General features: G+C 35.2%; 3 protein-coding genes across 3 annotated transcripts; 1 reads left to right on the plus strand and 2 right to left on the minus strand.

Moving 5' to 3' along the window:
- Window positions 1–912: 912 nt before the first annotated feature.
- On the minus strand, window positions 913–6,513 carry LOC145576979 (nudix hydrolase 10-like). Its single transcript, XM_081634679.1, has 9 exons — window positions 6,376–6,513; window positions 4,706–4,914; window positions 4,526–4,591; window positions 4,222–4,359; window positions 3,747–3,824; window positions 3,609–3,659; window positions 3,491–3,525; window positions 2,852–2,960; window positions 913–1,526 (listed from the first exon to the last, which is right to left on the minus strand). Exons 2-9 carry the CDS (start codon window positions 4,883–4,885, stop codon window positions 1,314–1,316), a joined length of 870 nt encoding a protein of 289 aa, XP_081490805.1. The 5' UTR covers window positions 4,886–4,914; window positions 6,376–6,513; the 3' UTR covers window positions 913–1,313.
- Window positions 6,514–11,213: 4,700 nt separating this feature from the next.
- Window positions 11,214–15,290, minus strand: LOC145575810 (uncharacterized). Its single transcript, XM_081633608.1, has one exon. It carries the CDS (start codon window positions 15,288–15,290, stop codon window positions 11,214–11,216), a length of 4,077 nt encoding a protein of 1,358 aa, XP_081489734.1.
- An 11,019-nt stretch (window positions 15,291–26,309) lies between these two features.
- On the plus strand, window positions 26,310–27,425 carry LOC145575811 (F-box/kelch-repeat protein At3g06240-like). The gene has a single exon (XM_081633609.1). The coding sequence runs from the start codon at window positions 26,310–26,312 to the stop codon at window positions 27,423–27,425; it is 1,116 nt and encodes a 371-aa protein (XP_081489735.1).
- The last annotated feature ends 380 nt before the right edge of the window (window positions 27,426–27,805 follow it).

The following is a 27,805-nucleotide window of genomic DNA, read 5'->3' on the forward strand; positions in this document are numbered from 1 at the left end:
GCACAACTGTGTTAGTTGTTACCTTTTCTCCTCGCAATCTACCTAGTAATGGAGTTCGAAACACTAGCAGATGATGAGACTATATTACATACTCTACTTGGTCTAAACTACCAAGTAATGATATTCGAAACACTAGCAGAAGACGAGACATAAGACATCTCTACTTGGTCTACTATTACGTAACAGGAGGAATGAGGTTATTCTGGTTTCAATGCCATGGATATCGCTCATTCTCAAACATCAATGTTCTTATACTCAAATTCTACCAGCAAGTTTCATGCCAACGTGCACTGTACATCCTTGAACTGCACTATAGTGCAGAGCAGACTAAGCCCCTTCACAAAACGTCAACAGAGTCGTCAGTCGTCACAACACCCAAGCATGAACCCCCAAGCATCAGGCCAACGTCAATGTTTTCTTCACACAACCCACAAGAGGTGCACATCAAACCCTCAGCACATGAAGGGCTTACATGCTACAGCCCCTACTTACCTCCTTCATCGTTCTGTCAAATTCTCAACGTAAGCTAAGACCTACGTCAGATCAGCCACTTCTTAGCTCAAACAAAAGCCTAACCCATATAACTTAGAAAAGACCCTTCTGATCCTTTAACTTCAACTGCATGAGCAAAGCCTTGATTTCAGACCAAAACTAACTGAAATCAATACTCCTAATAATTTAATGCCCTCTTTTAACCCCCATTTACATATCTTTGATATACTACTATATTGCCATCAAATATAAAATAATACAGCAAAATTCCAAGAAAAAAACTGTCTACAAAGTACAAAAGAGGCTAACTATCATGCATGATTTTCTTTCAAGGAAAAAACAACAGTTTATAACAGATACGAAGTAATATTTACAAAAATATGCAGTAAAAGTAGCTTACACAGCTTTGATAATTACGTATATAAATTTTGAAACGTTTAATATTCATTGCATCACTAGCACAAGAATTCATATTACAGGCATTAGTGTATCCAAACTTATTCTGAGAACAACCATTACTACCCAGATTTGTTCTGAGAGTATTATCTTAGATTTCTCTCAGCACTCATCTCATATGAAGCCAGAGAAACATGATCATTTTCTCTGATTACATACCCGCCCTCCTGTTTTGCATCCCATGGTATCCACTAGATTCCCAAAGAATTTCATCCAGAGCTACATCTTGCCCTGACATAAAAGCATCGAAACTCTGGGCATATGAAGCAATTAAAATGCTGTTCAATGAGGAGGAAAACAACAATTACCCAAATAATATTGAAAGTTTATGAATGATAGATACAATACGATCCAACTCCAATGTTTCACAGTTGACTTGTGGTTGTGTGACTTGACTGATGCAGATCTCTGGTGTTCATGTATAAATAAGGAGGTTTATCGTCAGAGGATGACACTGACACTGGGGAAAACCCAGCATAATTCTTGTCCAACTTGACTAGACAAAGATCAATTATGCGCTTGAAAAGACCAGACTTCTGGGCGATAGGTTGAGCTGCGAATTCTGGAAGCGCCATCCACTACAGAAAAAAGGTAGGAATTATATTTATGTAAGCTGTTCCATTATGGTGCCTGCATACTAACCAGAGTCATCTTAACATCTATCTAAACACGATTGCAGGGAAAAACGGAAACCACGATATGTGATTAAAAGTTCAAATAATTTGAAAGTTTGGTTCAAACCTACGGTGCCTGTATAACTCAGAGTCATCTCTTAAGATCTGTCTAAATGCAATTGCAAGGACAAAACGGAAGCCAAGATATACGATCAAAAAGCTCAAAGAATTTGCAAGTTTGATTCAGACCGCTATGGTGCCTTTATACTAACTCAGAGGCATCTTAAGACCTGTCTAAATGCAATTTTAGGGGAAAAAAAAGGAAGCCATGATATACAATTAAAAAGCATAAAGAATTTGCAAGTTTGATTCTCTTTTTTTTTTTAATCAACAAATCTATTAAAAAATTCAAATACAAAGCTACAACTTTAGTTGCAAGAGTTTACTAATCCCTCTACCACTTAAAAAAAAATGCACAGAGAATAAGGAGAGTGAAATGGTCAAGTAAAGAAAGTGGTAGATGTGGGCCAACTTTAGGTTGTGTTTGGTACAAAGTAAAACATCTTGATCTGAGTTTGTTTTCAATGGAAATTAAATCAAGTTTTAAATTTCATCTAATTTTGTATGATTCCTTGATATAAAAATATTAGAGAACAGGAACATAGAGATGGAAGAGAGAATAAATTAGAAGAGGGAAAGAGGGAAGTAAGGAATACGGAGGAAAATGTGTTCCTTACAAAAGGAAAATGTTTCACACTCTTGAGAAACTACTCTTCCTTAAAAATGTGTGGAGACCGTATAACTCTTAATGAACATCTTTACAAGAAATGTGTACCTATTTTTAAGAAATGGAGGGAATAGCATAAAAGGCAAATATGTGACTGCCAGCATGGGGTTTTCCTTCCCAGCTGACATTACTAAAATGATAAAGCTAGAACAACCATATTTAACGCTCAATTTCATGGTGGATCAATTGGTTATAAAATTCTGGAGTAAACAAACAAGTTTGAAGCAAAAAAGATGCGACAGTGTTGCTGAGAAAGCTCCACATGTTGGGCAATATCAGATTTTCTCAACACATACTCCAATATGGTCCCATAATTATTAAAAGTACTCTTAGAAACAGATTTTCTCAACGCAAACTCCAATATGATCCAATTAAAAATACTTCAAGAACTTAGAAGTTAGGAGAGTAGAAAGGCTTTAAGGGGAAACCGGAAAACAAACAATAAAGCAGCTAGCGCACTAATAATAATACATAGAACTACTATACATGTTTAAGTTAGTACCTGAGCTGCCTCAATCTCCAATTCTTGCCTCTGAATATTGAAAGATAATGGACGCAAGAAGCACAAAAAGAATAAATCTGACTTTTCAAAGAATGCTTTGTGAGTTTGCCTGCAAAATGATAAAAGCCAAGAAACTATTAATGCTTAAAATGCCTGGCTCTTTGGCCTTCCTCTGATAACTCTTTCAGCTAATATATGCACAATACTGAGCTGACAAGGCGTAGGATAACCCTTACATTAAAACATAATGCTTCATATTTGTAAGAATGATAAGTTTGGGCTGAAAAAATCCATTTATGTTTTACAGGTTTATTCAGTGCATCACCTACATACACTATATTCAGAATGCTCCTTTACAAAAATCTAGATTAGGGCCCATTAGGCACACCATGTTTGAGAATTATAAAAAAAAAAAAAAAAAAAAAAAAAAAAAAAAAAAAAAAAAAAAAAAAAAAGGAGACAAAGACTTGGGTTATCAATTGTTCCACAATGGCTAAGTGAAGATAGCATCATACAGTTACAAGGAAGCAGAAAACCAGGGAGCCAACATTTCTGAAGCACACTCGAGACAGTATCACATATCACAAAGTTCAAAGCGTGGACCACATGCAAGTTTACAAAAGCATATGATTGACATACCTGAATGCTACTACCTCGATGAATTCTGCATCAATCTAAAAAGGCAGAATCACATTAGCAAAACATTGGATGCATCCTCTTTCATAATTGGAATAAATGACATTGAGAGACCACTTACTCCTGTTTCTTCCTTCACTTCTCTGACAGCTGCTGCACAAATATCTTCTCCCTACATAACAAAACCTATAGAAACTTACAATATGCATAACGCAGCAATAAAAAGGAAGTGGAAAGTAAAAGTCTCTTAGAAATATACTTCATCCACGACTCCAGTAGGGATCTTCCAGATACCTAATCCTCGAAATCCGCCACTCTTTTCCTGTACTACAAGCATCTATAAATAACAATTAATCAGGCTCTGTCAAACTAACATCAATGCAAAACATGACATTCAGAAAAGGCCGAAAAAGAAAAGGCCGAAAAAGAAAAGGCAAAGCTGAATCACAGAAAACACGACTTCTTAACTATGACTTATATAAAAAGCATTCGGTACTCAGCACTTCAGCAGTTGGACATTAAACATTTAGAACCATATTCATGGGACAATCAAATGTGCTACATCGATGTTGACCACTCAATACCATTATAAAATCAGGGGGATGAAAAATCAATCATCCTTTTAGCACACAATACACATCATATAGACCATTTTTTCTGGGAGATGAATTTTTAGAAAGGAACTAAATAAGGGATTGCACAATTGTAAGGGACAAAAACAACAATATGTGTACCTCTCTATTTTCTGTTAAGACAATAGCACCAACTCCTACACGATGGGTAGCATTTGCAGGGATTGTACAAATAGTTTCAGGAATCCAGTAAACCAGCATTAGATAATTCGGCTCTGCATGATGGTACCAAAACCCCTCCTATAATCAACGTAACATGAATACAGAATGAAAGCTACAAATTCACAAAGTAGACTAGAAAGTTAAGTGTCATATCTATGGTAGAATAGAAAGTTATGCAGAACTAATTGATGTCAATCTAATTTCCTTTTTCTTTGTGTGTGTGTGTGTGTGTGTTTTGGAGTACCTTGACCACAATTTCAATGAGGTTTGCAAGTCCAATGGGCAATTTTATCCACACACCCTTCTTACCCTGCCAAAGCATAGCGTGATTATTCATCAGCACTAATAACAAACAAATTGGTACTGCAGTGACAAAGTGACAACTAACACAAATATTCGTCAAGAAGCCAATGAAGGAAGATACCTCATGCTTCCATTGAGACATTGAAGCTCTAAGTGCACCAACAAAGACTTTGGAATCCATTGGCTCCTGCACATCCACAATGACACCTCCATGGTCGTCGTTTACTGCAGGAAGCAGCCGGATCATATCTACTGCATCTATTTGATTGGTCAACAGTGAACGGTCTAAAGCATCTGACATGGATCCAACAGCTATACTAATAGTATAGCCTGGAGAAAAAAGATATTCAGAGAATAAGCTTCTTAGAGTCCAAGTGAAAATACATGATAGAAGGCAATATATAGAGATTTGCCAAGGAGTTGGTGACTAATAAAAGTAAAAAGCCAGTAGTATAAAATACAAACTTAAATTCAAATTAAGAAAAATCGCAGTACTCCACAGTCCACAACCCCCCCCCCCCCCCCTAAGTCTTTGCGATTTTGACAGATTATTGCAATTGGTTAATATTTATTCTATTTACCAAAATGGACTGCTGCCAGAACAAAGGACATGTTTCTTAACCTAGTAACAATATATGATGACCTTTCCATAGTATTAATAACTTTCAAAGAGACAAACAACAATTTGCTAAAAGTCACAGGCCTACAATCCCCACTCCCACAAAAGTTGCGAAGACTGAGGAACAGCACGGTTATTTGTCTAATAGTTAGATATCTAGTAACTATAATTGACTTCCTCAGCTTTATGCTCATTTCAACAAGGAAAAAAACCCTTTTGACTAATATTTTTCAAAGGCAGTGATAACTTTGTGTAGTGTTAGATGCCTAAAAGTTAAATCTCTAGCGTTTTTCTAAAGAAGACGTCACTTTGACTCCCTTGGTCACCCAACCTCGCGATTCATGAACTAAACTTGGAGAGATCCCAAAGAACACAATTTGAATGGACATTATGGGCGATAAGGCGGCTAACAATCAATAATAGTCAGCTGTTAGCCGGTATATGATCCTCAAGATCAATCAATTCACACTAAAATATAGGTGATGGGTCAATTAATCATCCTTAGACTAATACTACTGAAAGAGCAACTTTAATGCACTGTGCACACATCACTATCTAGAATAAACACTTAATACAACAAAATGGGATAAATTTCATGTTCATACTATCAAATCGATTTCGTTCTCAAGTCAAGTTTTCACACTCAAATCCAAGCTACAAAACGAACCCATTTCACCCTTCCACAGTTCCACCCAATACAAAATCACCAATCATACTATAATTAATTCCTACAAAATAAGATAATGAAATAAAGTTGCCAAATTTAACAATGATAATACATTTATATTAGGATTATTATCCAATTTATACCCACCAAGATAAATAAAGCAGCAAATTTAATATATAATTTTTTAAAAAGCTAAACCATCGTTTTGGGATGAAAATGAATTAAAGTCTGCAACTTTCATCACAATTTATCCAATATCATATTCATTTTCTATTCGATTAATTAAAATCAAGGTAAGATGATTAAATAAAATCAAGCTTAAATTCAAAGTAAAAAGGATAAAAATTGGCATCAAAATTAGATTTTTTTTTTTTTTAATTCTTTCTATATCTATAATTTCACTTGAAACAATATATACCCAGATAAATTCCATCACAATTTATACCAATTTAAAAAATAAACAATAAAATAACATTCAGAACTGAAAGAGTAGCAAAATTTGAACCTGGGATGTCGAAGAAATGAAGAATTCCAACTTGCAAACAGAAGAGAAAATAAAAGGAAGAGATTAAAAAGAAAAGGAGAGTACTACTTGTTGTTGAGTGGGGAGCGTTGAATTTATTACTTGTTCATAAAGTGTCAGATATTCGGGTCAGGTTCGATAATTGGGTTTGGTCAATTTTTAAAAGTTTACATTAAAAGAGAAAATAGACGTAAAAAAAAAGTATTGTGATTTACACAAAAGAGAGGAATTTATTTTTAAAAAAAGAGAGGAATTAACAACAAGACAACAACATTAAATTTTACTTAGAGTAATGGAGTAAAATGGACGTAAAAGAATGTCATGTAGTAAAACTTTATTAGGGTATGTTCTGTTTAGCTTAATTTTAGTTCAATTCAGCTCTTATCAATTCAGTTCATTTCCTTTGCTAATTTATTTTAATTGAGTTCAGTCCAGTTCAGTCCCAGTCAGTTCAGTTCAGTTTCAATCAGTTCAGTTGTTCTATGTAAATCAGAACAACCCCTTATCCGGAGTAAAAGAGTATGTAAACTTTTCTAATTCTAAACAATATTAGATTATCATAAAATTTATCTTAAAATATCACAAAGATATACTCGGTATTATTTTTTCCTAGATAATTTCATAAGATCAGAGGAAAATATATCCAATAATATATATATATATATATATATATATATATATATATATATATATATGTATATATATATATTATTTTATTTTTATTTTTATTTATTTTTGGTGAAGTCCTCCCTATATACTTGAACATACTGTAATTCCTCTCTTTAAAACTTACTACAAAGTCCTTCATATTACATACTAGGTAGTTTAGCCTAATAAAAAAACATTACTTTCTCGTCAAAAATAAAATAAAAATAAAAAATAAAAAAAAATTACTTTGAGATTGATCGAAGGGCTAGAAAAACTAGTGAACGTGATGAAGAAAGGATATTATATTCCTAAGGAGCTTATCATTGAGATATTCTCATGCCCCGTTATATCTCTTTGGCGTTTTAGGTGTGTTTTCAAGTCATGGTATGTTGTAATCAATATCTAGATTTTATCAAAACTTAATCCATCTTCGTCGAACCCTTAAAATACACTCCAATAACGCCCTTATCATGGTTAACCGGTTTAGGTCCGGGCGTCTAAGCAAGTTCTACTCATTTATTGTGTCACGCCCAACTTTGATACCCAGAGTTACTTTACTTGGGATATAAACATGTGAGGGTTATATAGCTAGCTTTAACTATTGTCTTTACAATTCTGCCACTCTAGCTTTTAAACTATTGCCCTTATGGCCGTATTTAAATTATTCCCAAAAGGGGGAAATAAAAGAAAAAGGGGGGTTTAGTGGGTCTTGTGAGGTGCACATGTTAGTTAACGTCGAAAATATAAGTCAATCGTCGGAATTCAGGTAGGGGTGAGACAACAAATAAAATTTAAAATAGGTGTGATTTGACAAAAAAAAATTATTAGATGATTTTCAACAAAATTTGGTTTTTATATATGATGATTTTCAACAAATTTTCCTTTATATTAAGACCCATTTATGTTAAGTACGTTATTTATTTATTTTTTTAGGGGTAAGGGGTGGGCCCCACCTTAATTTCCTATCACAGGAATATCAAGGGGGTATTACCCACAGGGGAGGGGGGATATGAGCCTCGAACCCGGGTCACTACCACGGGAACTGAAGCTTAGCTTCACTGAGCTATAGGCTTCTTGCTCATGTTAAGTACATTATTGCTTTCCTAGTTGTTTGCAACTTCTGCCAAAAGATAAACTTGAACAAGGAGACTTTGTATTACAAATATGGTTCGAATAATATGAAAGATAAGGAAAGTTTTATCAAATTCTTCAAATTGGCTTAATTTGTTTTATCATATACGGAGTATTATCATAAGCCATATACTTGCCTGACAATACAACTTCAACAATTATTCAAATCCTACTCGAAGTACATTTTTTTTTATCTTCTCTAATTCCTATATAAATAAATTCATAATCAAACCTCTTCTTAAAACTTACTTCATTATCAAACCTCTTCTTAAAATTTACTTCATAATCAAACCGTGAACATGATGAAGAAAGCAAAAACATTATATTATTATGAAAATTTTGTCAAAAAAAACTATTTATAATAACTTTTTTGTTGGAAAAAACCTTATAAATTTTTTTTGGCAAATAGAAACCAGATTGTAAATTTTTTGTTGTTGAGGACAACCAAAAACCCCTAATTGACATTATCAACCTCTAATTTCTCTTATTTCTTCTAATTACACTTTTAACTCTCATTTAACTATTTAATAATTAAATTAATATATATATTTTAAAAAAAAAAACAAACAAACAAACAAAAGCCACCACCAAGCCACCACCACCCAGCCAACCCTTCCCCTTCCCCCTCCCTATTCGAGCCGCCACCTATAACCCCCACTCTCATCGGCGACTAACCTCCAATCCACCACCGCGTTCACAACATTGGATGTTGCCCGCCGAGCTCCCCTGCTTCGACCAACCAAAAAAAATTTCCACTCTTTTCCAGTCGTACCATTTGCTACTGCCGACAAACAATTCCATGGCAAAATCAACATCTCACAACAAATTCAGGCAATTCAGCAACAAAAAATGAGAGAAAATCACAGAGATAGGAGAGAGAAAGAGAAGAAACCTCGAGGATTGATGACGAAGACGAGATCAGAGTAACGAGAGAGAAGATTAGTGGAGGAGAGAGAAAATTGAGGCGGCATTGATGGAGGATTATTCTGAGCCTTACAACCACTTTATTGGGTGGAATTTTTGGGTTAGGGTTTAGGAGGGTGGTGGTGGCGAAGGTAAAGGGGAAAGGAAGGAGGTTGGTTCGACGGTGGAGGTTGGTCGGCGAGGGTAGGGGGGTTCCAGGCGGCAGTTGGGGATGGGGGAGGGGGCTACTACCTGCTGCCACGGGAGGGGGAGAAGGAGAGGGAGGGTGGCTGGCCGGTGGTAGTGAGGGTGGTTTTTTTTTTTTGTTTTTTTTAATTTATTAATTAACTTAATTATTAAATAGTTAAGTGAGAGTTATGAGTAATTAGAAGGAATAAATGGGAAAATTAGAGGTTAATTGAGTGATTAGAGATCTCAAGTTATCTTCAACAAAAAAAATTTACAATCTGGTTTTTAGTTGCCAAAAAAATTTTATAAGGTTTTTTCCAACAAAAGAGTTGTTATAAATGGTTTTTTCTGCACTACTACAAAAACAGGCAAAGAGACCCGTCCAAATATACCTTAGAGACCATTCTTGGACGGGTCTCTATCTCAGGGGTTTGTTTGATAAAGAGACCAGTCCAAATGGGGTGGTTTGTTTGAAAAAAGGAGAGACCCGTTATTGCGGAGATGGGGTTTGTTATGTCGACAAAGTGAATTAAAACTAAATATTGAAAGAGACCCGTTACTAGAAAAATGGGGTCTGTTTGTTGAATGAAAGAGATCCGTCAAACAGAAATGGGGTCTGTTTATTACATATAATAGACCACATATTAAAGATAGGGGGTCTCTTAGATATTTGAATTTTTAAAAACAAAATTGGTTTAGAGCGCTTTTTTTTTGTTATTTCGAATTTTAAATTTGAAATTTGAAATTTTAGGCTCGATTAAAATTGGCGGAAATGTAAATAAATTAAATCAACCAATGTGAAATTTCATAAAATAAATATGAATCATTAACTAATTAACCAATTACAAACTAATTGAAAATTACAAGTATAGACTAAGTAAAATTAACATCTAAAGTACAAGTCTTTCAAAAAAAAATAAATAAATAAATAACATCTACAAGGTTACACCAACTTAAATAAAAATTAACAAGTATGAACTAATAAACTTGGTGGTGGAGTTTCATATGCCGATTTGTAATCCTCATTCCTCAAAACTCGATAAATCCAAAGTCATCATTAAATCTACAATTCAAGTTCATTTCAAAGTCAGTACATGCATACAATGAAATTAAACAAATACAACTCGTTTTTACAGTACATGCATACCAAATTCATCTCAGAAAGCATTTGTCCAAGGTGTGTACATCATAAACTAAATGGAATCACTCAATAATGAATATAACTTAAAATTCATAATTACTTCACTCAATCAAATTCATGTTCTGACTTATGCCCATCTAATTAATTTTGATGTATCAAATAATACAATCAAAGAAAACCAATTAAAAAAATTCCAAATTCCCAGAAGGGCAAGATAGAGAAATTAAAACATAGAATAAGGTATTAGTGATAAAACATAGAATAGGATATTAGTGAAATTATACTTCCCAAGTGAAAAAAAAAAAACCCAAGAATTAAAAATACGAATTCTTTCAACAAAAAATATCAATCTTTAGATCTCTTCAAACAAAAATCATCTAAAGAATTAAAATAATAACCTCCCATTTTACTCAAAACAACAAAAATTGCAATTAACAACATTGGATATGAATTGCAGTGAATGAACAAATTAGCAATTGGATACAAAAATTACCTTCAAATATTGAAGAGTAGATACAAAAATAAGTTGTTATTATTGTGTGGTTGATCGCCTCTTGAATCGGTGGTGACATGCTAGGATGAAATCTAAATCACCTGTAGGATGAAGTCTGCGAAGATGATGAAGACGATCTGTGTAAAGTGAAATTGGTAAGATCAAGATGTTCCAATTTATGGGCTTTAGAGGGAGAAAGGCGTTATTAACTAAGAAATTAAAAAGAAAGAGAGTAAATAATGGAGTGGAGTTTGTGGTCTGTACACTTGTGAGTATATTTTTTTTTTTTTGAGAAAAAGCTAGGAGTACCATTAATTAGGAATTGGACAAAGTGTCCATGAGTACATAAGGAGCAACATCAGAAGGGCAATGATTTTCCCAAACTTGCTCAAAACCAAAGGGTACTAACCTAGCTAGATGGTGAGCAGCAAAGTTCCCATCTCTACGAACATGTGACCAAGACACAAAGTTGAAATCTTTACAAGCAAACATGATATCATCTAAAACAGAATCGAGATCTGAGAGAAAAATAGCAGCCCTTGAAAGCCTATTGATGACAAGATGACAGTCGGATTCCACCACCAGACTCTTCATCCCAAACCTGCGAGCAAGCTTCAGGCCTAGAAGAATGGCTCTACCTTCTGCAATTTCTGGTGACCATCTAGCACGAGTTCTTCTTGTTGCTGCAAACAGAACGTCCCCATTCTCATCACGAGCCACAGCTCCCAAACCCACCCAACCTTCATCTTTTAAACAAGCATCGCAATTAATTTTGACAAAATCAGAGGGGGGAGGACTCCATTTCTTCGGGCTACTCCTCTTCTTTACACCCACCCCACCATAAACCTTCGTTAAGTACTTGAGGCAGTCATCCATGATTCTCTGGACTCTCATCTTCACAGTCAGGTGAGGCACATCCTTGGCATTGAAGACTTTGTCGTTTCGTCTACCCCAAATAAACCAGAGCAAAGCAGCACCTCGCAGACACTTTTTGGAGCTCATTTTATTCCAGCGCACAATCATATCCTTAAAATCCTCAGAAGGATCCGTGGGAATTAGCTCTTCGCAGTCAAGTTCACGCCAGAGGTCACTTACAGCATAGCAGGAAAAGAAAGTGTGACCTTTAGATTCACAGATCGAGGGACACCATGGGCACGAATTGGAATCAGACATATGTCTGAAGTGCAGGAGCTCACGGGTAGGGAGTGAATTAGTACAGCAACGCCACAAAAATTGCTTGATTTTAGGGATCGTGTCTAAACTCCAAATGGTCACCCACGCCTCATGAAAATTATCAAGATTGCAAGACTTGCCAAGAAGATAAGCAGTCCTTACAGAGTACTCCCCGTCATTTGAGAATGCCCAAGTCAGCTGGTCTCTGGATTCACGAAGGCTAATGGGAATTTGCAGAATGCAGTTAATATCCCGATCAGTGAAGTTTGCAGCGAGAAGATCATGGTTCCAGTCCCTCCTATTCTCATCAAACAGATCACGTACCAGAGCAAGCCCATCAACTCTAGGAGACATGATGTACTTCCCTTGATCATCAGCAACCCAAGGAGCCGAGTAGATATCAATCAAGCTTCCATCACCCACTCTCCAAATAAGTCCCTCTTTCACAAGCGCCTTTGCACTCCAAATGCTACGCCAAGCATAGCTCCCATTGAGCCCCAAAGAGGCCTCAAGAAACTCACCATGAGGGTAATATTTACCCTTAATGACACGGCTTAAGAGAGAATTAGGGGCTGAAATTAGACGCCAGGCTTGTTTGCCGAGTAATGCATCATTAAAAACAGCCATGTCTCGGAAGCCCAAACCCCCAAGGCACTTGGGCTGACACAACTTATCCCAACTGAGCCAATGCACTTTGCGGTGATGATCAGTGTGCCCCCACCAAAATTTTGCAACCATGGACTTAATGTCATCAATCACACCAACGGGAATTTTATAAACCCCCATGATGTACGTAGGAATAGCTTGAATAACAGATTTAACAAGCACCTCTTTAGCAGCTCTCGACATTAATTTTTCCTTCCAACCATTCAACTTCTTCCAGATTCTATCCTTCAGAGCGGCAAAAACCATTTTCTTCGATCTCCCCAACACAGTCGGAATCCCAAGGTACTTATCATGCTCATTCACCAACCTCATTCCCAGTAACTGTATCAACTCATCCTGCTTTTCTGCACTAACACCTTTGCTGAAAGAGACCTCCGATTTATCATACTTAATTTTCTGCCCGGAAGCCGCTTCGTATATGTTGAGGATATCAACTATCTGTGAGCATTCCACACGGTTGGCTCTGACAAAGAGAAGACTGTCATCTGCAAAAAAGAGGTGAGAGATTTTCGGACCCTGTCTACTAGCACCCGCACCATGAATAAGTCTGTGATCTGAGGCCTTCTTGATTAAAGCAGAAAACGCATCTGCAATAATAATAAAGAGATATGGGGAGAGAGGGTCCCCCTGGCGAAGACCACGGGAGGGGATCACTTTACCACAAACATTCCTGTTAATAATAAAAGAATATGACACCGTTGAAACACAACTCATAACAACTCGAACCCACTGCACCGCAAAACCCATCTTCAAAAGAAGCTTCTCCAAAAAAGACCACTCAACCCTATCATACGCCTTGCTCATGTCTAGCTTCATTGCTATAGTTCCTTTCCGACTCGTACTTCTCTTTTTCATAGTATGAAAAAGTTCCATAGCAATCAAGGCATTGTCTGTAATAAGTCTCCCGGGAACAAAAGCACTTTGACTTTCCGAAATGACATTCGGCAAAATTTCTTTCAGTCTCATAACAAGCACCTTTGAGGCAATTTTGTAAAGAACATTACACAAAGCAATCGGCCTAAATTCAGACATGGAAGTAGGGGAGTTCACCTTGGGGATAAGAGCAATATTTGTAATATTCACCGACGATGGAGAAGTAAGGCCTTCAAGGATCTGACTAACACGAGCAAAAACCGCATCACCCACCACGTGCCAGAATTTCTGGTAAAATATTGCATGAAGTCCGTCAGGGCCCGGGGCTTTACACGGGTGCATAGAACATATAGCTGCATAGACTTCTTCTTTACTGTACGGCTGTAAAAGCTGCTCATTGTCAGTGGCCTTGATAGAGGGGGAAACAGCCATGAGCACACGATTACAGTCATCTGTGGAGGGTTCAGAAGAAGCAAAAAGGTTGGAGTAGAAGTTTTCGGCAATTTCTTCAATTTTCTCTTCTTCCGTACACCAGACTCCATTTGCATCAAAGAGGCCATTAATTGCATTCCGTTTCCGTCGATGAGAAGCCTTGTGATGGAAGTACTTCGTGTTCCTGTCACCATCTTTAATTTCAGAGGCCCTCGATCTAAGGTACCAATATGCCTCTTGTTTTTCATGGAGGTCGTCAAGCTTCTTTTCTAGTGCTGAACATTGCTCAATAGTAGCTGCTGACTTTCCCCAGCTTTGAATCTCTTTTAACTGCTCCTCAGCTGCTTCAATTTTATTATCCAAATCAGAAAAGTTCGAGCCACTCCAACGTTTGAGGGCTGCCAGAGTAAGCTCGAGCCTAGCTTCAGTCATCATATGCGCATTTCCATCCCAAGTCTCACGAATTGCCTTCTCACAAGATGGGTCTAGGAGCCAAGCTGTCTCAAAGTGCAAAATTCTCTTCCCTTTCTTCCTCCTCCGTTTGACACGCTGCATCCTCAGTAGTATTGGGCAATGATCCGACTTGTACCTCATCAAATTTTCAACTGTGGCATCAGGAAAAGAATCTCTCCAAGAATTATTGCAACAAAAACGGTCAAGACGTTCTCGAACAAGGGTTTGAAGAGAGTTGCCCCGTTCCCACGTAAATTGCTGTCCACAATAACCCAAGTCATGTAAATTGCAATCCTGTAAGGAGTCTCTAAATTCAGCAATGGCTCTCCGTTCATTTTCAGCTCCACCTTCCTTCTCAGAATAGCTCAATATCTCATTAAAATCTCCCCCCACCAGTAAGGGACCCTGAAACTCACCACAGAGGTGTCGAAGGAGCTGCCAGGTCTTGTGTTTATTGGCAGTTTCCGGCCACCCGTAAACTCCAAGAAATCGCCACTTGACACCTTCACCACTAGTGACGTCAATACAAATGTGGTTGTTTGAAAACGAGACAATAGTAACATCAATATTATCTTTTTTCCAAAACAAACATAAACCACCTGAAAGGCCTACACTACTAACACCAAGTGCACAGTCAAACCCCAAACAAGTTTTTAAATTTTCAGACTTACTTTTGTCAATTTTTGTCTCCGAGAGAAAAAGTAAATCCGGGGCAAATTTCAAGCACCATCGTCGGAGTGCTTTAACTGATCGAGGGTTGCCCACACCTCGACAGTTCCAACATATGAGATTCATTGTCCTTCACGGGGTTGGATTTTCCCAACACCCGCTACTTGGAGTTTAGAGTGCTCCTCACCATCGTGAACAGAATCATCTGAAGACATCATCACACCTACATCACTGATTCCAGCCTTCTCACAAGTATCACCACTCATCACTTTTGTTTTTTTATTTCCACCCTCAAACTCTTCTGACTCCTTAGTCAAATCCCTGTTAACCAATCCTCTCTTCTTGCTAATAGGGATAGAACTGGCACTATCTGAAGTGTCCATAAAGTCACCTTCCCCCTTTCCCCCTGCTATCCTCTCAACTTTCCTCCAAGTTCTCTTTTTGTTGTTGCATTCATTTCTCACCAGTTGCAAACCCAAGGTGCTCACACCCAATTGTTCCCCTTTCCCCAAATCTGCCAGAATCTCTGACGTTTCTTTAGCACTCTGTCCCTCCATCAAACCAGCATTATCCTCTTCTCCTCTACTATTCTGCCCAGACACTGCCACTTGTTCAGCTCTTAATACAAGCTTGTTGCTTCCTTCCACCATGACAGCACGTAAGGAGGCTTCACGAGGTTTAGGAACAGGGGAAAAGGACCCCGAAGGTGAAAACTGGAGCTTTCTTGCTGCACTAGGAGGCCCCAGTCTAATAGCATTGGGGTTATTATAAGTAACTCGTTGAACTTGCTTCCTGCTTGCCAAAGTCTCCACCCACTTCTTCTCTTTTTCTCTGTCAACTGGGTTAATTCGAGACTTTTGATGGGGTGATGCCACAAGGAAGGGACCATATTGGAAAACAAGGGCATTCTCTCCCACCTCCTTTTCTTGCTCCAAGCAATCCTTGTCAATATGTCCCAACCTACCACAGAAAAAACAAAAATCGCCCAGCCGTTCATATTTAAAACCTATCCATTTTGTCTTAGCAGAGTTAACTGCCACCATGACTCCTCGACGCAGAGGTTTTGCAATGTCAATCATCACCTTAACACGCATAAATTCCTCCCATCCAATGGGGTCCGAGTCATCAAATTCCAAGAATTCGCCAATAGCATCTCCAATTTCACGAGCAAACGCTGCATTACGACGCCCAAAAGGAACATCCAGTAACCGTATCCAAAAAGGCGTTTTATCAAAAACAATATCAGAGGGTTGTTCATCTCCATCGATGACTTTCAGCATGATCATCTGTTGATCAAAGGTCCACGGACGCCCATGTAACACCTTATTTTTATCTTCCTCATTAAAGAACTGGAAAATAAACAAATTCGTATCCACAGCACGGACCACAACATTGCCTTGTAACCGCCATAATCTAGTTAGGACACGCTTCATGGATTCGACATTATAGGGTTTGCTTGTTAGCATCTTACCAACAAGGGAAAGATTTAATTTGATGTTTTGATTTTCATCAGTCGATCCTCCATCACCACTACCAATTACCAGGCTCTCATCATCCGTTAACTTAAGTTTTTCCCAATCACGCAGCAAATCATTCGCCATCGCTAAGGATTATTACTTCACAATAACAAAATTGAGAAGGGAAAGGGATTATAGAGGGAGTGCTGTGAGAAAAACAGAAGAATTTGATCAAGAAAACTTACTATCCAACCCTAGCAGAGCACTGCTTCGAAACCCTACGCGAGGGACTTTTTCACTTGTTGAAGAGTTTCTAAATGATACTCCCAGTGTAGTTTTACACTTGTGAGTATATGAAGGCTCCTCAAAGTGGTAAAATTGTACAAGAAGGTAAAGGTAAAAGACCCGTTTAATCTAATAACAGGACTGCAATCTCTTTTTTGTTTTTTTATTCATAAAGTAGTGGGCCCTACTAAATTTTAAAAACCCGTCAAATTTGACAACGGGTCTCTTCTTTTTGGCACTATTTTTCCCCCAACTAAAGAGACCCGTTACCCCTCATATTAGATCTCTTACATCAAATAGACCTATTATTGAGATGACGGGTCTATTATAAGGGATCTCTTTTCCAAATTTTGTAGTAGTGCTGACAAAATTTTCTATTATTATCTTTTTCCTATCGAGCTAATTATCGATACACTCTCATGGCTACCCGTTAAATCTCTTGGTCGTTTTAAGTGTGTTTCCAAGTCATCATGATGAACTCTCATAAATATGGAAATCAAAGTAAGTTCTACTCATTTAACTTTAACGGCCTAAATCACAACCACCAATTAACCCAACTTTGTTACCCTAAAGAAAGTGAACGTCCTGATGGTATGATATATAGCACGTGTAATGGCTTACTTTGCTTAGCATTATTGGGAAATAAACATGATGAGGGTTTATATGACTTTAACCATTGTCTTTATAATCCTACCACTCGAGCTTATAAATTACCACCCGTATTCAAATTCACCCTAGAAGAAAAGTTTGTTGAACGCATTAAAATGTTGTCACTTGGCTATGATTGTGTTTCGGATGATTATAAGGTTTTAAAACTTGTACACTTGGCGCGGGGTTCTAGTATACTAGATAAGAAATCGTTGGTCTATAGCTTGAAAAATAATTCATGGGAGATCATTGAAGACCCCTGATATGTCTATTTTATATAGTATTTTACCCCCGTCCCTTGGTCATAATTAGTAGTGTTTTTGGCTCTTTAGAGCCACTTTTATTACTAATATGTGTTTTCTAGTGTTTTCGTAGTTTTGGTTGAGTTTTGTAGGGAATTGCACCTTTGGAGCATTTTCCCGGGATTTTATGGAGCAACTACGAGCATTGGAGGAACACGACCATCTTTCATAGCCCAAAATCGGTTAGAGTGATCAAGCCGGTGAATAAGGGCTCGACTTGTGTGAAGACGAGGCATTTGGACCGAATGATTTAAGCCCCAAAGAGGATATTTGGTTTGGGCCAAGTTACGAGCCCAAAAGAGGAGTCCAAGCGGCCCAAAGGTGTCCGCCCGATGATCCGCCCGATAGCGCGCCCGATCGGGCAAAGAAGACTTATATCGCAGCAGCCCTTCGTCCGATCAAAAAGGCGCGCCCGATCGGGCGTGTTTCTGGAGGACGTTTTAAGCGTCGTTTAATTTTTTTTAACTTAGGATTTTCTAGCTTTGTATAAATACGCTTTTGTTAAGCGAATTTTGGGGGGAATTCTTTTCTCCCTTCCCTTACTCTCTCTTTTCTCTCTCTAACTTTTCTCTTTCTCTCTTCTCTTAAACTCTTAGTATTATTTTCTTTCTCTACAACTCTTGTTCCTTTTAACTTTGGTAACGATTTCTTCTCTTTTAATCTCAGTTATTTATTTTATTTCCTTACTCTATCATGACTACTTTTTATTGCTTCGTTTAGTTTAGATTTAATTATGTCCGAGTAGTTTAATTCTAGGGTTTATGGGGATCCATAATTAATATGAAGGGATAATTTGTTATTGTTGATTATTGATATTGCATGATAATTTCTTATTGAATTGTTTTAATTCTTTACAATTAGATTATGAATCGAGCAGATGTAATTTGATTGTAAAAGTATAGCAATATTGAATTGATGAATCGAGCAGATGTTAATTTGATATTAAAGGCTATTTTCAATAGGAACTTAGATCTAGTAAATTTGCTAGAGCCTGTTAGATCTATGTTGATTAATAAATTGCGAGAGCCTGTTAATCATGTTATTTGTGCAATGTTGATTATTGATTGTTATGTTTTATCCCGGAATATTAATTATTGGTGAACCTGTGACCCTAGGCCTTCTTATTATTGTTTTTCTCCCTGAACTTGATCTCCGTAGTTTAATTCCTTTTTACAATAACAAAATTGGTTGCCTTAATAATTTAGATTATATTAATTAATTAGGAATAGAAAGACCAGTTTCCCTGTGGATTCGACCCTACTTCCCTATCTACTGTAGTTAGAGAACTTAGGTATTACTTTAGATTAGGGGATACGACTTTACCCTGTCAACCCCCCTTGGGATACGTATGTTTTGCAACCCCATAGCTATATCTTTGCTAACAACTCGTTTCACTGGTTGAGTCCCGAGTGTAAAGAAATAAAGTGTTTTGATCTTTCCACCAATAAGTTTTATGAGATGCCACGACTTCAAAATAACATTTTGAAGGATGTACCTAAACTAGAAGTGCTAAAAGGACAAGTCTAAAGATGGGCACGGGCCGTGCCGGCACGACTCCGGCACGGCACGGTGGCCCACCTCTGGGCCGTGCCGTGAACACAAATTTGGGAATCGGCACGGGGCACGGTGGCCGGCCCGTGGGTCGGCACGCCGACACGGCCGGGTACGGCCCGGCACGTGTTTTATTCAATTTTTTTTTTTGTGTTTTTGGCTTATCGCACTTGTAAATTATTTTTATTTTTTTTTATTATATGGATTGTTGTTTTTTGCTAAATTAATAAAATTATTTACATAAACTTAAACATAATTAGATAAATAATTTATATAACCTTAATTAAAATAAAGTTGTTCAAAACAAAATATATTAACATTAACATAAACATAAATTAATAACATTATTTATATAAAATTTAGTTGTACTAAAAAATATATATATATCGTATTTTTATTTACATTTATTATTTAAAAAAAAAAGTTGTACGGGTTGGCCCGCGGCCCGGCCCGGCACAGCCCGTCAGGCACGTGGGCCGTGCCGTGCCGTGGGCTGGGGTATGCCAAATTTTGGCACGGCACGGCACACCCACTACCGCGGCACGGCCCGTTTCCCATCTTTAATTAGACAACTGTGTTTAGTGACGATCTATTTGGATATATGGATATTGAAAGAGTATAGCGACAAGAAGTCTTGGACTCAAATATTTTGCAGCCAAATAAAGCCATCGAATAACAATAATGCTTATTCTCATTCCGCGTATCAAAATTGGAAACATGATTTGAGTGTTGATTGCTTAAAAGATAGGAACACTATAATTCTATAGGAACACTATAATTCCATGATTCTAGTCAATTTTCTGGGGAAGAGGCAGAAACCAGACATTGAATCTCTGTGGACAATCCGGGATATACAGGAAGAGGCTAACAAATTCGACTCATGCGTAGTCTGGAAGGTAAGCAGGGAACAGGTTCAACAGGCCCATTTGGTGGCTAATGACTGCAGGGCATCGGGTTCCTCTTTCATTACTTAGTTTTTGTTTTGCTTTTGCTGTTGTCAAAAAAAAAAAAAAAAAAAAAAAAAAAAAAAAATTCTAGTACTCACTTACCGTAGTCGTGATGGGAGAAAAATCATACAAACATTAAAAAATGTATTTTGCTGTGAGCTAGAATCCGGAGTTAGTAAGAGTATTGATTTGCTGGATTTACCGGATGATGTGATGTTGCCGGCTAAACAATCTTGGGCGGAATCGCTTGTGGATCCGCTTGTATTATCAGTAACTAAAGTTGAATTATAAGGAATAATGAAACCATTTGGAAGGAAAAATATACGGAGTATACGGTAATAACTATTACTCCCTCCGTCCTCAAATGATAGTCTTTTATGCGAAAATTTTAGTCCTAAAATATTCACCCTATTTGTTTTTTTCAACAACCATTAATATTAATTTTTTTACCAAAATCCACTCCAATTTGCAACAATATTTGTACAAATTTAAATTTTCCACGTAAATTTTGTTTTCCCATGTACTTTTATTAATTTTTCTTTCTACTTTTTTTGCATACCCAATGTCAATTTACTTTTATTATTCTTATTTGTATTTATTAATTCTCGTAAAAAATGTCCATAAGGGACTATCATTTAGGGACGGAGGGAGTATTGATTACTGTGGTTTTCTGTTTTTTAGTTTTTTGTTTTTCAAACTCGTATGATATACATAATATAATGAATAAAAATTAGATAAACTTATTAAAATTAAGATAATTGTGAAAACTGACAACAAAAAAGCAGAAACACTTTTTTCTTGTTTCCTGTTTTTGGTTTCGTGTTTTTAAAAGGGAAAAACTGAAAACAAAAAACAATGCCTAACAATGCCAAACAAGCCCCATCTAGAGTTATTGTTTCTTTTATACTAGTATTAGTTTTACTTCGTATTACGCTAGGCTTTTATTAGATTATCTTATTTCGTTTTCTTGCTACGTTGAATTAATTAGCAATAGTGGCATAGAAGTGTTTTTAACTCTTGAAAATGCCTATATATATATATATATAATATTATTGCAAATATATTTTCAAATTTGTTACTGTATTTATTATTGATTAAGGAAAATTGTTATTGTAAAAATAGTTTTATACTGAGTTCGTTGATGCAAAAAAGTGTATTAAATAGGAGTACTTGGGCTTATTATTCACTCTCTACTTATTGGGCTTATTATTCACCCTCTAGTCCTCTACTTGTTTTACTCCGTATTTAAATTAATGAGACGTTTTCCTTATTTACGTATATATGCTAATGAACCAGACATGTGCATTTAATGGTTTGTTCTAAGTTGGATTATACCATTGGTAAAGATGTTTTTGCTTTCTTCCCAACACATGACTTAACACACTTAAAATTAGGTTCAAAGTTTGTCCAAATTATTCTTTCCTAACTCCCAAGTGTTACAGAGGACCACACAACTCAGTAGGTAAAAATCAACTAGAATAATTTAGACATACTACGGAGTACTATACTAGGTACTCAAAAGAGTTGTCATAAAGGAGAGGAGGAAACGAGGACGCATATGAGAGAGAAAAAATTCACACTTCACCAAAATAAATACGAGTATGGACCTGTGAGAGGTTCCAACTCGATAGGGCTCTTCTTCCTACCTTAAAAAAAAATGTGCAAAACTAATACTCCGTATCAAACATAATTTATCCCATGCCATTCAGCAATAGAGGAGAAAAAATGACTTAGGGCTTGCCTGGATTTAAGGGATCGGAGTACGTTGTTAGGGGATAATGATTAGGACTTTGGGAGGGTACTAGATTAGATCCCGTGCTATGCACGGGTTTAACAAAATTTTACTATGAATTTTACAATCTTTGAAAAGTTATACAATAGTTTACATAAAAGAGAGAGTTATAGTTTCTTTTAATATTAATAAAATTACTTAGTTTTTATACCAGTTCTTAATTTAATAAAGACATTAAGGTTGGTAGTCTTGATATCATGCAATACTCCCTTAATTACAGCCTTTAGTTAGCTACAATAATTTACAAAAAATAAATAAATTAGAGAGAATCGTAACATTTATAATACGCTTAAAATAACATGATTTTTTTTACCAAAGTTATACCTTAGAACAAAGACGTCTAGGTTACTGATACAACACTCTCTCCCCTTACCAATTTAATTAGTTGACCAACTTTGATCGACACATGATTTGGACAATAATAATGAATTACCTTATACTCAAGTTACAAAAGATATGAAATTAATAATATGGAATATATATGTTAACTAAATATTGAAAAAATATCTTCCTTGGTATGGTAGAAGATTGTTTAAGAAGATTTGACAAAAAAAATTAAAAAAATAAAAAGAAAAAGAAAAAACATTTTGGAGGGAAAATACAGCACTAGGAAATGACACGTGTCATTCCTGATGTCTGTTTTAGTATTATGTTATTGAATTGTTAGGGGAAGTAATTAATGGAGGGAAATCTGTTAAGGAGACTCATTTATAGTAGGTTTGGCACAAGATAACTTGTTACTAGGGAAACTTATTCTTGTGTTTAGTATTACTAGTTGTTGGAGCGCTCGTAACGTGGACGTCTTCAATTTTGTGAAATTAAACAGGAAGTATAAAACATGTATCATTTTTTTTTTTTATCATTAGAGCAATATTTAATGTATATGTAATTTCAAAGAGGCTATGTGAAAAACTTTTAAAATAATAGTGATGGTGTAGTGTGTTTAATATAGTGTGTATTAGGAGTTTTCAATATTTGCCAAAATTATTAATGGGTTAGTTAAGCATGATTAATTCTTGTAATGACAATACGTAATACCTAATGTAACATTTAATTAAAGTGGAGGAAAGTTTTTTGTAGTATGTAAGTGTAATTTAAATTTTTTAAGGGTAACCATTCAAAAAAAAATATTTTAAGGATAAAGGGTAACTTTAACCCGTTTTACAATAATTATAAATAGCTTAATACTAAAACAGACACCAAAAGTGGCATGTATCGCATCATGGTGCTGTTTTTTCCCTTCCAAACCCCCTCTCCTATTTTAGCTAAAATCTTTATTTTTTTGGAATTTTTGTATAATACCACTATAATAATATTATTATTATAATACATTTTTTTTTGTAGTATTATCTCTATAATAAATGCATTCCTTTTTAGTTGGTGTCCTTAATTATTCCATACACATTTACCTAAAATATTATTTCAATTATTTTTTAATAATCTTATATATGGAGTATTATAAGATTTTGAAAAAAAAAAAAGTAAAATAAAATTGATATTAAAGAAATAGCTTTAAAACATCACCTTTTTTTTTTCCAAATATCTCTAATAATATTTTATTTCAATTTAGACATTAAATATAGATTCAAATTAATGACAAATTTGTTTACGAGGATTTAATAGTAATTATCTAAAAAGGTACGGAGTATTAAACTTTTACTTTGCCTTTATATCGATTATGACAATATAATTTATGGTTTTATCAAATTTATTTGTTAAATATAATTAATTTAAAAAAAAAAGATTTATTGTGCATGGCACGGGGCCTAAGCAGCTAAGCTAGTCATATACTAAAAGACACACCAGCAATGACACATATCATTTTTTCTGGTGTGTCCTTTTTTTTTTTTTTTTTGAATAAAATTCAATTAAAGAAACAAATCTTATTTACTGTGTACAAAAATTCCCTAACCTTATACAATATAACCTTATACAATATAACCTATACTAATATATTTCCTCAAAAAAAAAATCTATAGTAATATATAAAGAGAAAAGACCTTTTGATTGATAATTTTTTTTTCCTAAAATACCCTTCTACATTTTAGAAATTAAATTTTTACCAAAAATAAACACATTTTAAAAAAAACTATCATATAATAATCACTGAATTTCATATGCGGCAGGCCGCATGGCCAACCCCAATTTTATTATTATTTTCTTCTCCCTCTCCTCTTCCTCTCAAAGCCATCCCCCATCACTAATGCTCCACCCATTTTCTATCTCCTCTTTGCCAATCGAGCCCACTAGTACTGCTACCACTTTCTCATTTGAATTTCGTTGGGGTTTCTGGGTTCCAAATCGAACAACTCTCGAAGAATGAAGAGGAAGAACAGAAAGTTTGATTTTGGTGTTGAGGTCCGGCGATGCCGTATCCACTATTATTACCAGGTTGGTCAGAAGTTACTAGGTTGGAGGGTTACTAAGTTAGAGGGGTTACTCGGTTGATCAGGAGTTAATAAACTGTTGTATAATAAACTGATTTAAGGGGGATGTGAAGTGAAGAAAGAGCTGATTGTAATGCTTAGACATAGTCGTTACTAGCCGTTAGGTGGGTCTACATAACAGAAATCCACCGGAATTTTGAAATGGGTGACAATCTGAGTAGTTTTTTTAATTAGGGGTGTTAAAATAAAATAAAAAATTAAACGGGTGGTTATTTTGAAAATGGATACATTTTTGAGTGGTAATTTAAAAATTTTCCAAAAAAAACACCACCATCTAAAAAAAAATTCACCAAAAAAAAAAAAACAGAGTATTGATCTTGATAGATTACTTATATGAACACGCACGAATTTTTGTGCATATCTTAGCTTGTAATTACTTAAAATAAAAAAGGTTTGACATATCTTTAACTCAAATATTTATATAGGTATAAATAAAAAAATTCTTAACATAATTTTTCTCATTTTATAACATCAGTTAATATCTAACATATCTTTCGTAATCCTTTATTTTGCTCAAAATTTGTCAACTATAATTTTAGATTTTTTTTTTAATTATAATGATAGTTTAATAATGGTTATTGAAGATTACATACCGTGCATGCACGGAAACTAACCTAGTAATTCAATAAAAGTCCGCCTTAATAAGGAATTTATGTACTCGTACTTTTTTTTTTGATTTGTTGATACTCTTTATCGTTTTAGTAGCTTACTAGGTAATTGACCAGATTGGTAAATAAAAAAGACCCTTAGTGACAATTTAATAAAAAAACTTACTCCGGCGGCAGTTTGGTAAAAAAAGTTAACCATATGCGAAAACTTGGTAAAAACAATAAACTCCAGCGACATTTGGACCAAAAAATCTAATTTTTTCTGACAAACTCTTTAAAAATCCTAATTTTAATTTGTTTTTTTGTTTTTAAATTTATTTTTTCTTTTTAAAATTTTGAATTAATATGTCATCTCCTTTTTATTTTGCTAAATTCCGATACAAAATTTATTTCCAACCCCTTTTAAAAACATTTCATTAATAGGTGGTATGAAATTTAAGTGAAAATTGATACTTAACATGCTTTTTTTCTTGAAATTGTTATTTCCATAAAAAGGGTTGATAAAAAAAAAAGCACGAAAACGAACTAAATTAAGTATTCGTGAGTAATTTGTCGGAAATTTTTGTATTTTTTTGGGTAAAATGTCGCCTGAGATAATTTTATTTACCAAATTATCGTTTAGGATTAACTTTTTTTACCAAATTGCCGCCGGAGTTATTTTTTTTTTTCACCAAATTGTCGCTCATTAGATATATTTATGTTAAGATCATTAGATATATTTATGTTAAGTTATTGCTTTCCTAATTGTTTCCAACTTCTACCAAAAGATACACTTGAGCAAGGAGACTTGTATTATAAATATGGTTCGAATAATCTTTCAATGAAAGATAAATCAAGTTTTATCAAATTCTTCAGATTGTCTTAATTTGTTTTATCAAATTTTATCATAAGCTGCCTGAAAATACAACTTCAACAAGTATTCTAATCCTAGTCGAAGTATTTTTTTTATATATGTATCTTTTCTAATCCCTATATAAATAAATTGATGATCAAACATATTTACCTCTTCTTAAAGCGTATTTCATAATCAAACGGTAAACGTCATGAAGAAAGCAAATACATCATATCATTATCTTTTTCCTATTGAGCTAATTATCGATATACTCTCATGGCTACCGTTAGATCTCTTGGTCGTTTTAAGTGTGTTTCCAAGTCATGGTGTGGCGTAATCAACGACCCGTATTTCATCAAGCTCCATCTTGCTCGATCCCTCGAAACACACTCTAATAGCACCCTCATCATGATGAACTCTCATAAATATGGAAACCAAAGCAAGTTCTACTCGTTTAACTTTAACGGCCTAAATCACAACCACCAATTAACCCAACTTTCTTACCCTAATGAAAGTGAACGTCCTGAAGGTTTGATCTTTAGCACGTGTAATGGCTTACTTTGCTTAGCATTTGCACATAAACGTAATGAGGGTTTATATGACATTAACCATTGTCTTTATAATCCTGCCACTCGAGCTTATAAATTATTACCCGTATTCAAATTCACCCTAGAAGCTAAGTTTGTTGAACGCATTAAAACGTTGTCACTTGGCTATGATTGTGTTTCCGATGATTATAAGGTTTTAAAGCTTGTACACTTGGCGCGGCCTTCTAATTGGAAGGATATACTAGATAAGAAATCGTTGGTCTATAGCTTGAAAAATAATTTGTGGGATATCATTGAAGACCCCCCTTGGGATAAGTATGTTTTGCACTCCAATAGCTCTATCTTTGCTAACAACTCATTCCACTGGTTGAGTCTCGAGTGTAAAGAGATAAAGTGTTTTGATCTATTCACTCATAAATTTTATGAGATGTCACTACCAGATAACATGTCGAGGAATTCACCTAAATTGACGGTCTTACAAGGACAATTGTGTCTAGTGACGTACTATCTGGATATATGGATATTAAAAGACTATAGCAACAACAACGATAAGTGTTGGTCTCAACTATTTCGTAACCTACATGGGCCATTGCACAGTTTTGATATGCATCATCATTGGAAATCTCATTGGAATCTTGTTTGTTTGAAAGATGGGATCAATATTATTTTAGCAGTTACTCAAAGTGGTATTAATGGTAATCAAGTACAAAATTTTTTGATTTGTTGTGAACTAGAATCTGAAACTCTTAAGAAGATAGATATGCCGGACTTACCGGAAGATTTGTTTTTGCGTAATAGACAACCTTGGGTCGAATCACTTGTTGATCCCTTGCATTATCAGTAACTTGAGTTGAATTTAAGGAATAACGAAGAGATTTGGAAGGAAAAATATTTATGATATTGTACTCTTTTATCACTATTTTTAATATAATAAGTTGTTTTTGTTTTTGTTTCGTGTATTAAAAAATGCATTGGTTTTGGGTGTTGTTTTTGTCTTAAGGTGCAAATTGAACTCGAAATTGACAAAAAAAAAAAAAAAAAATAACGCAAATGCCTCATTTTTTTCTTACATGAATATTTTTGCCATTTCTGAGGACATAAATTGAGGAAAAAGTTGGATTAATTGGCAATTAACAAATTATTAGTACTTTTGGCTGTAATTTGAATTTTTTTTTTTTTTTTTTTTTTTAAATGGTTATAATTTGCAAATTTTCCAATAAGAAC

The sequence above is a fragment of the Chenopodium album genome, chromosome 13, assembly GCF_948465745.1.
Source record: "Chenopodium album chromosome 13, dcCheAlbu1.1, whole genome shotgun sequence".
In the NCBI taxonomy this organism is placed as follows: domain Eukaryota; kingdom Viridiplantae; phylum Streptophyta; class Magnoliopsida; order Caryophyllales; family Amaranthaceae; genus Chenopodium; species Chenopodium album.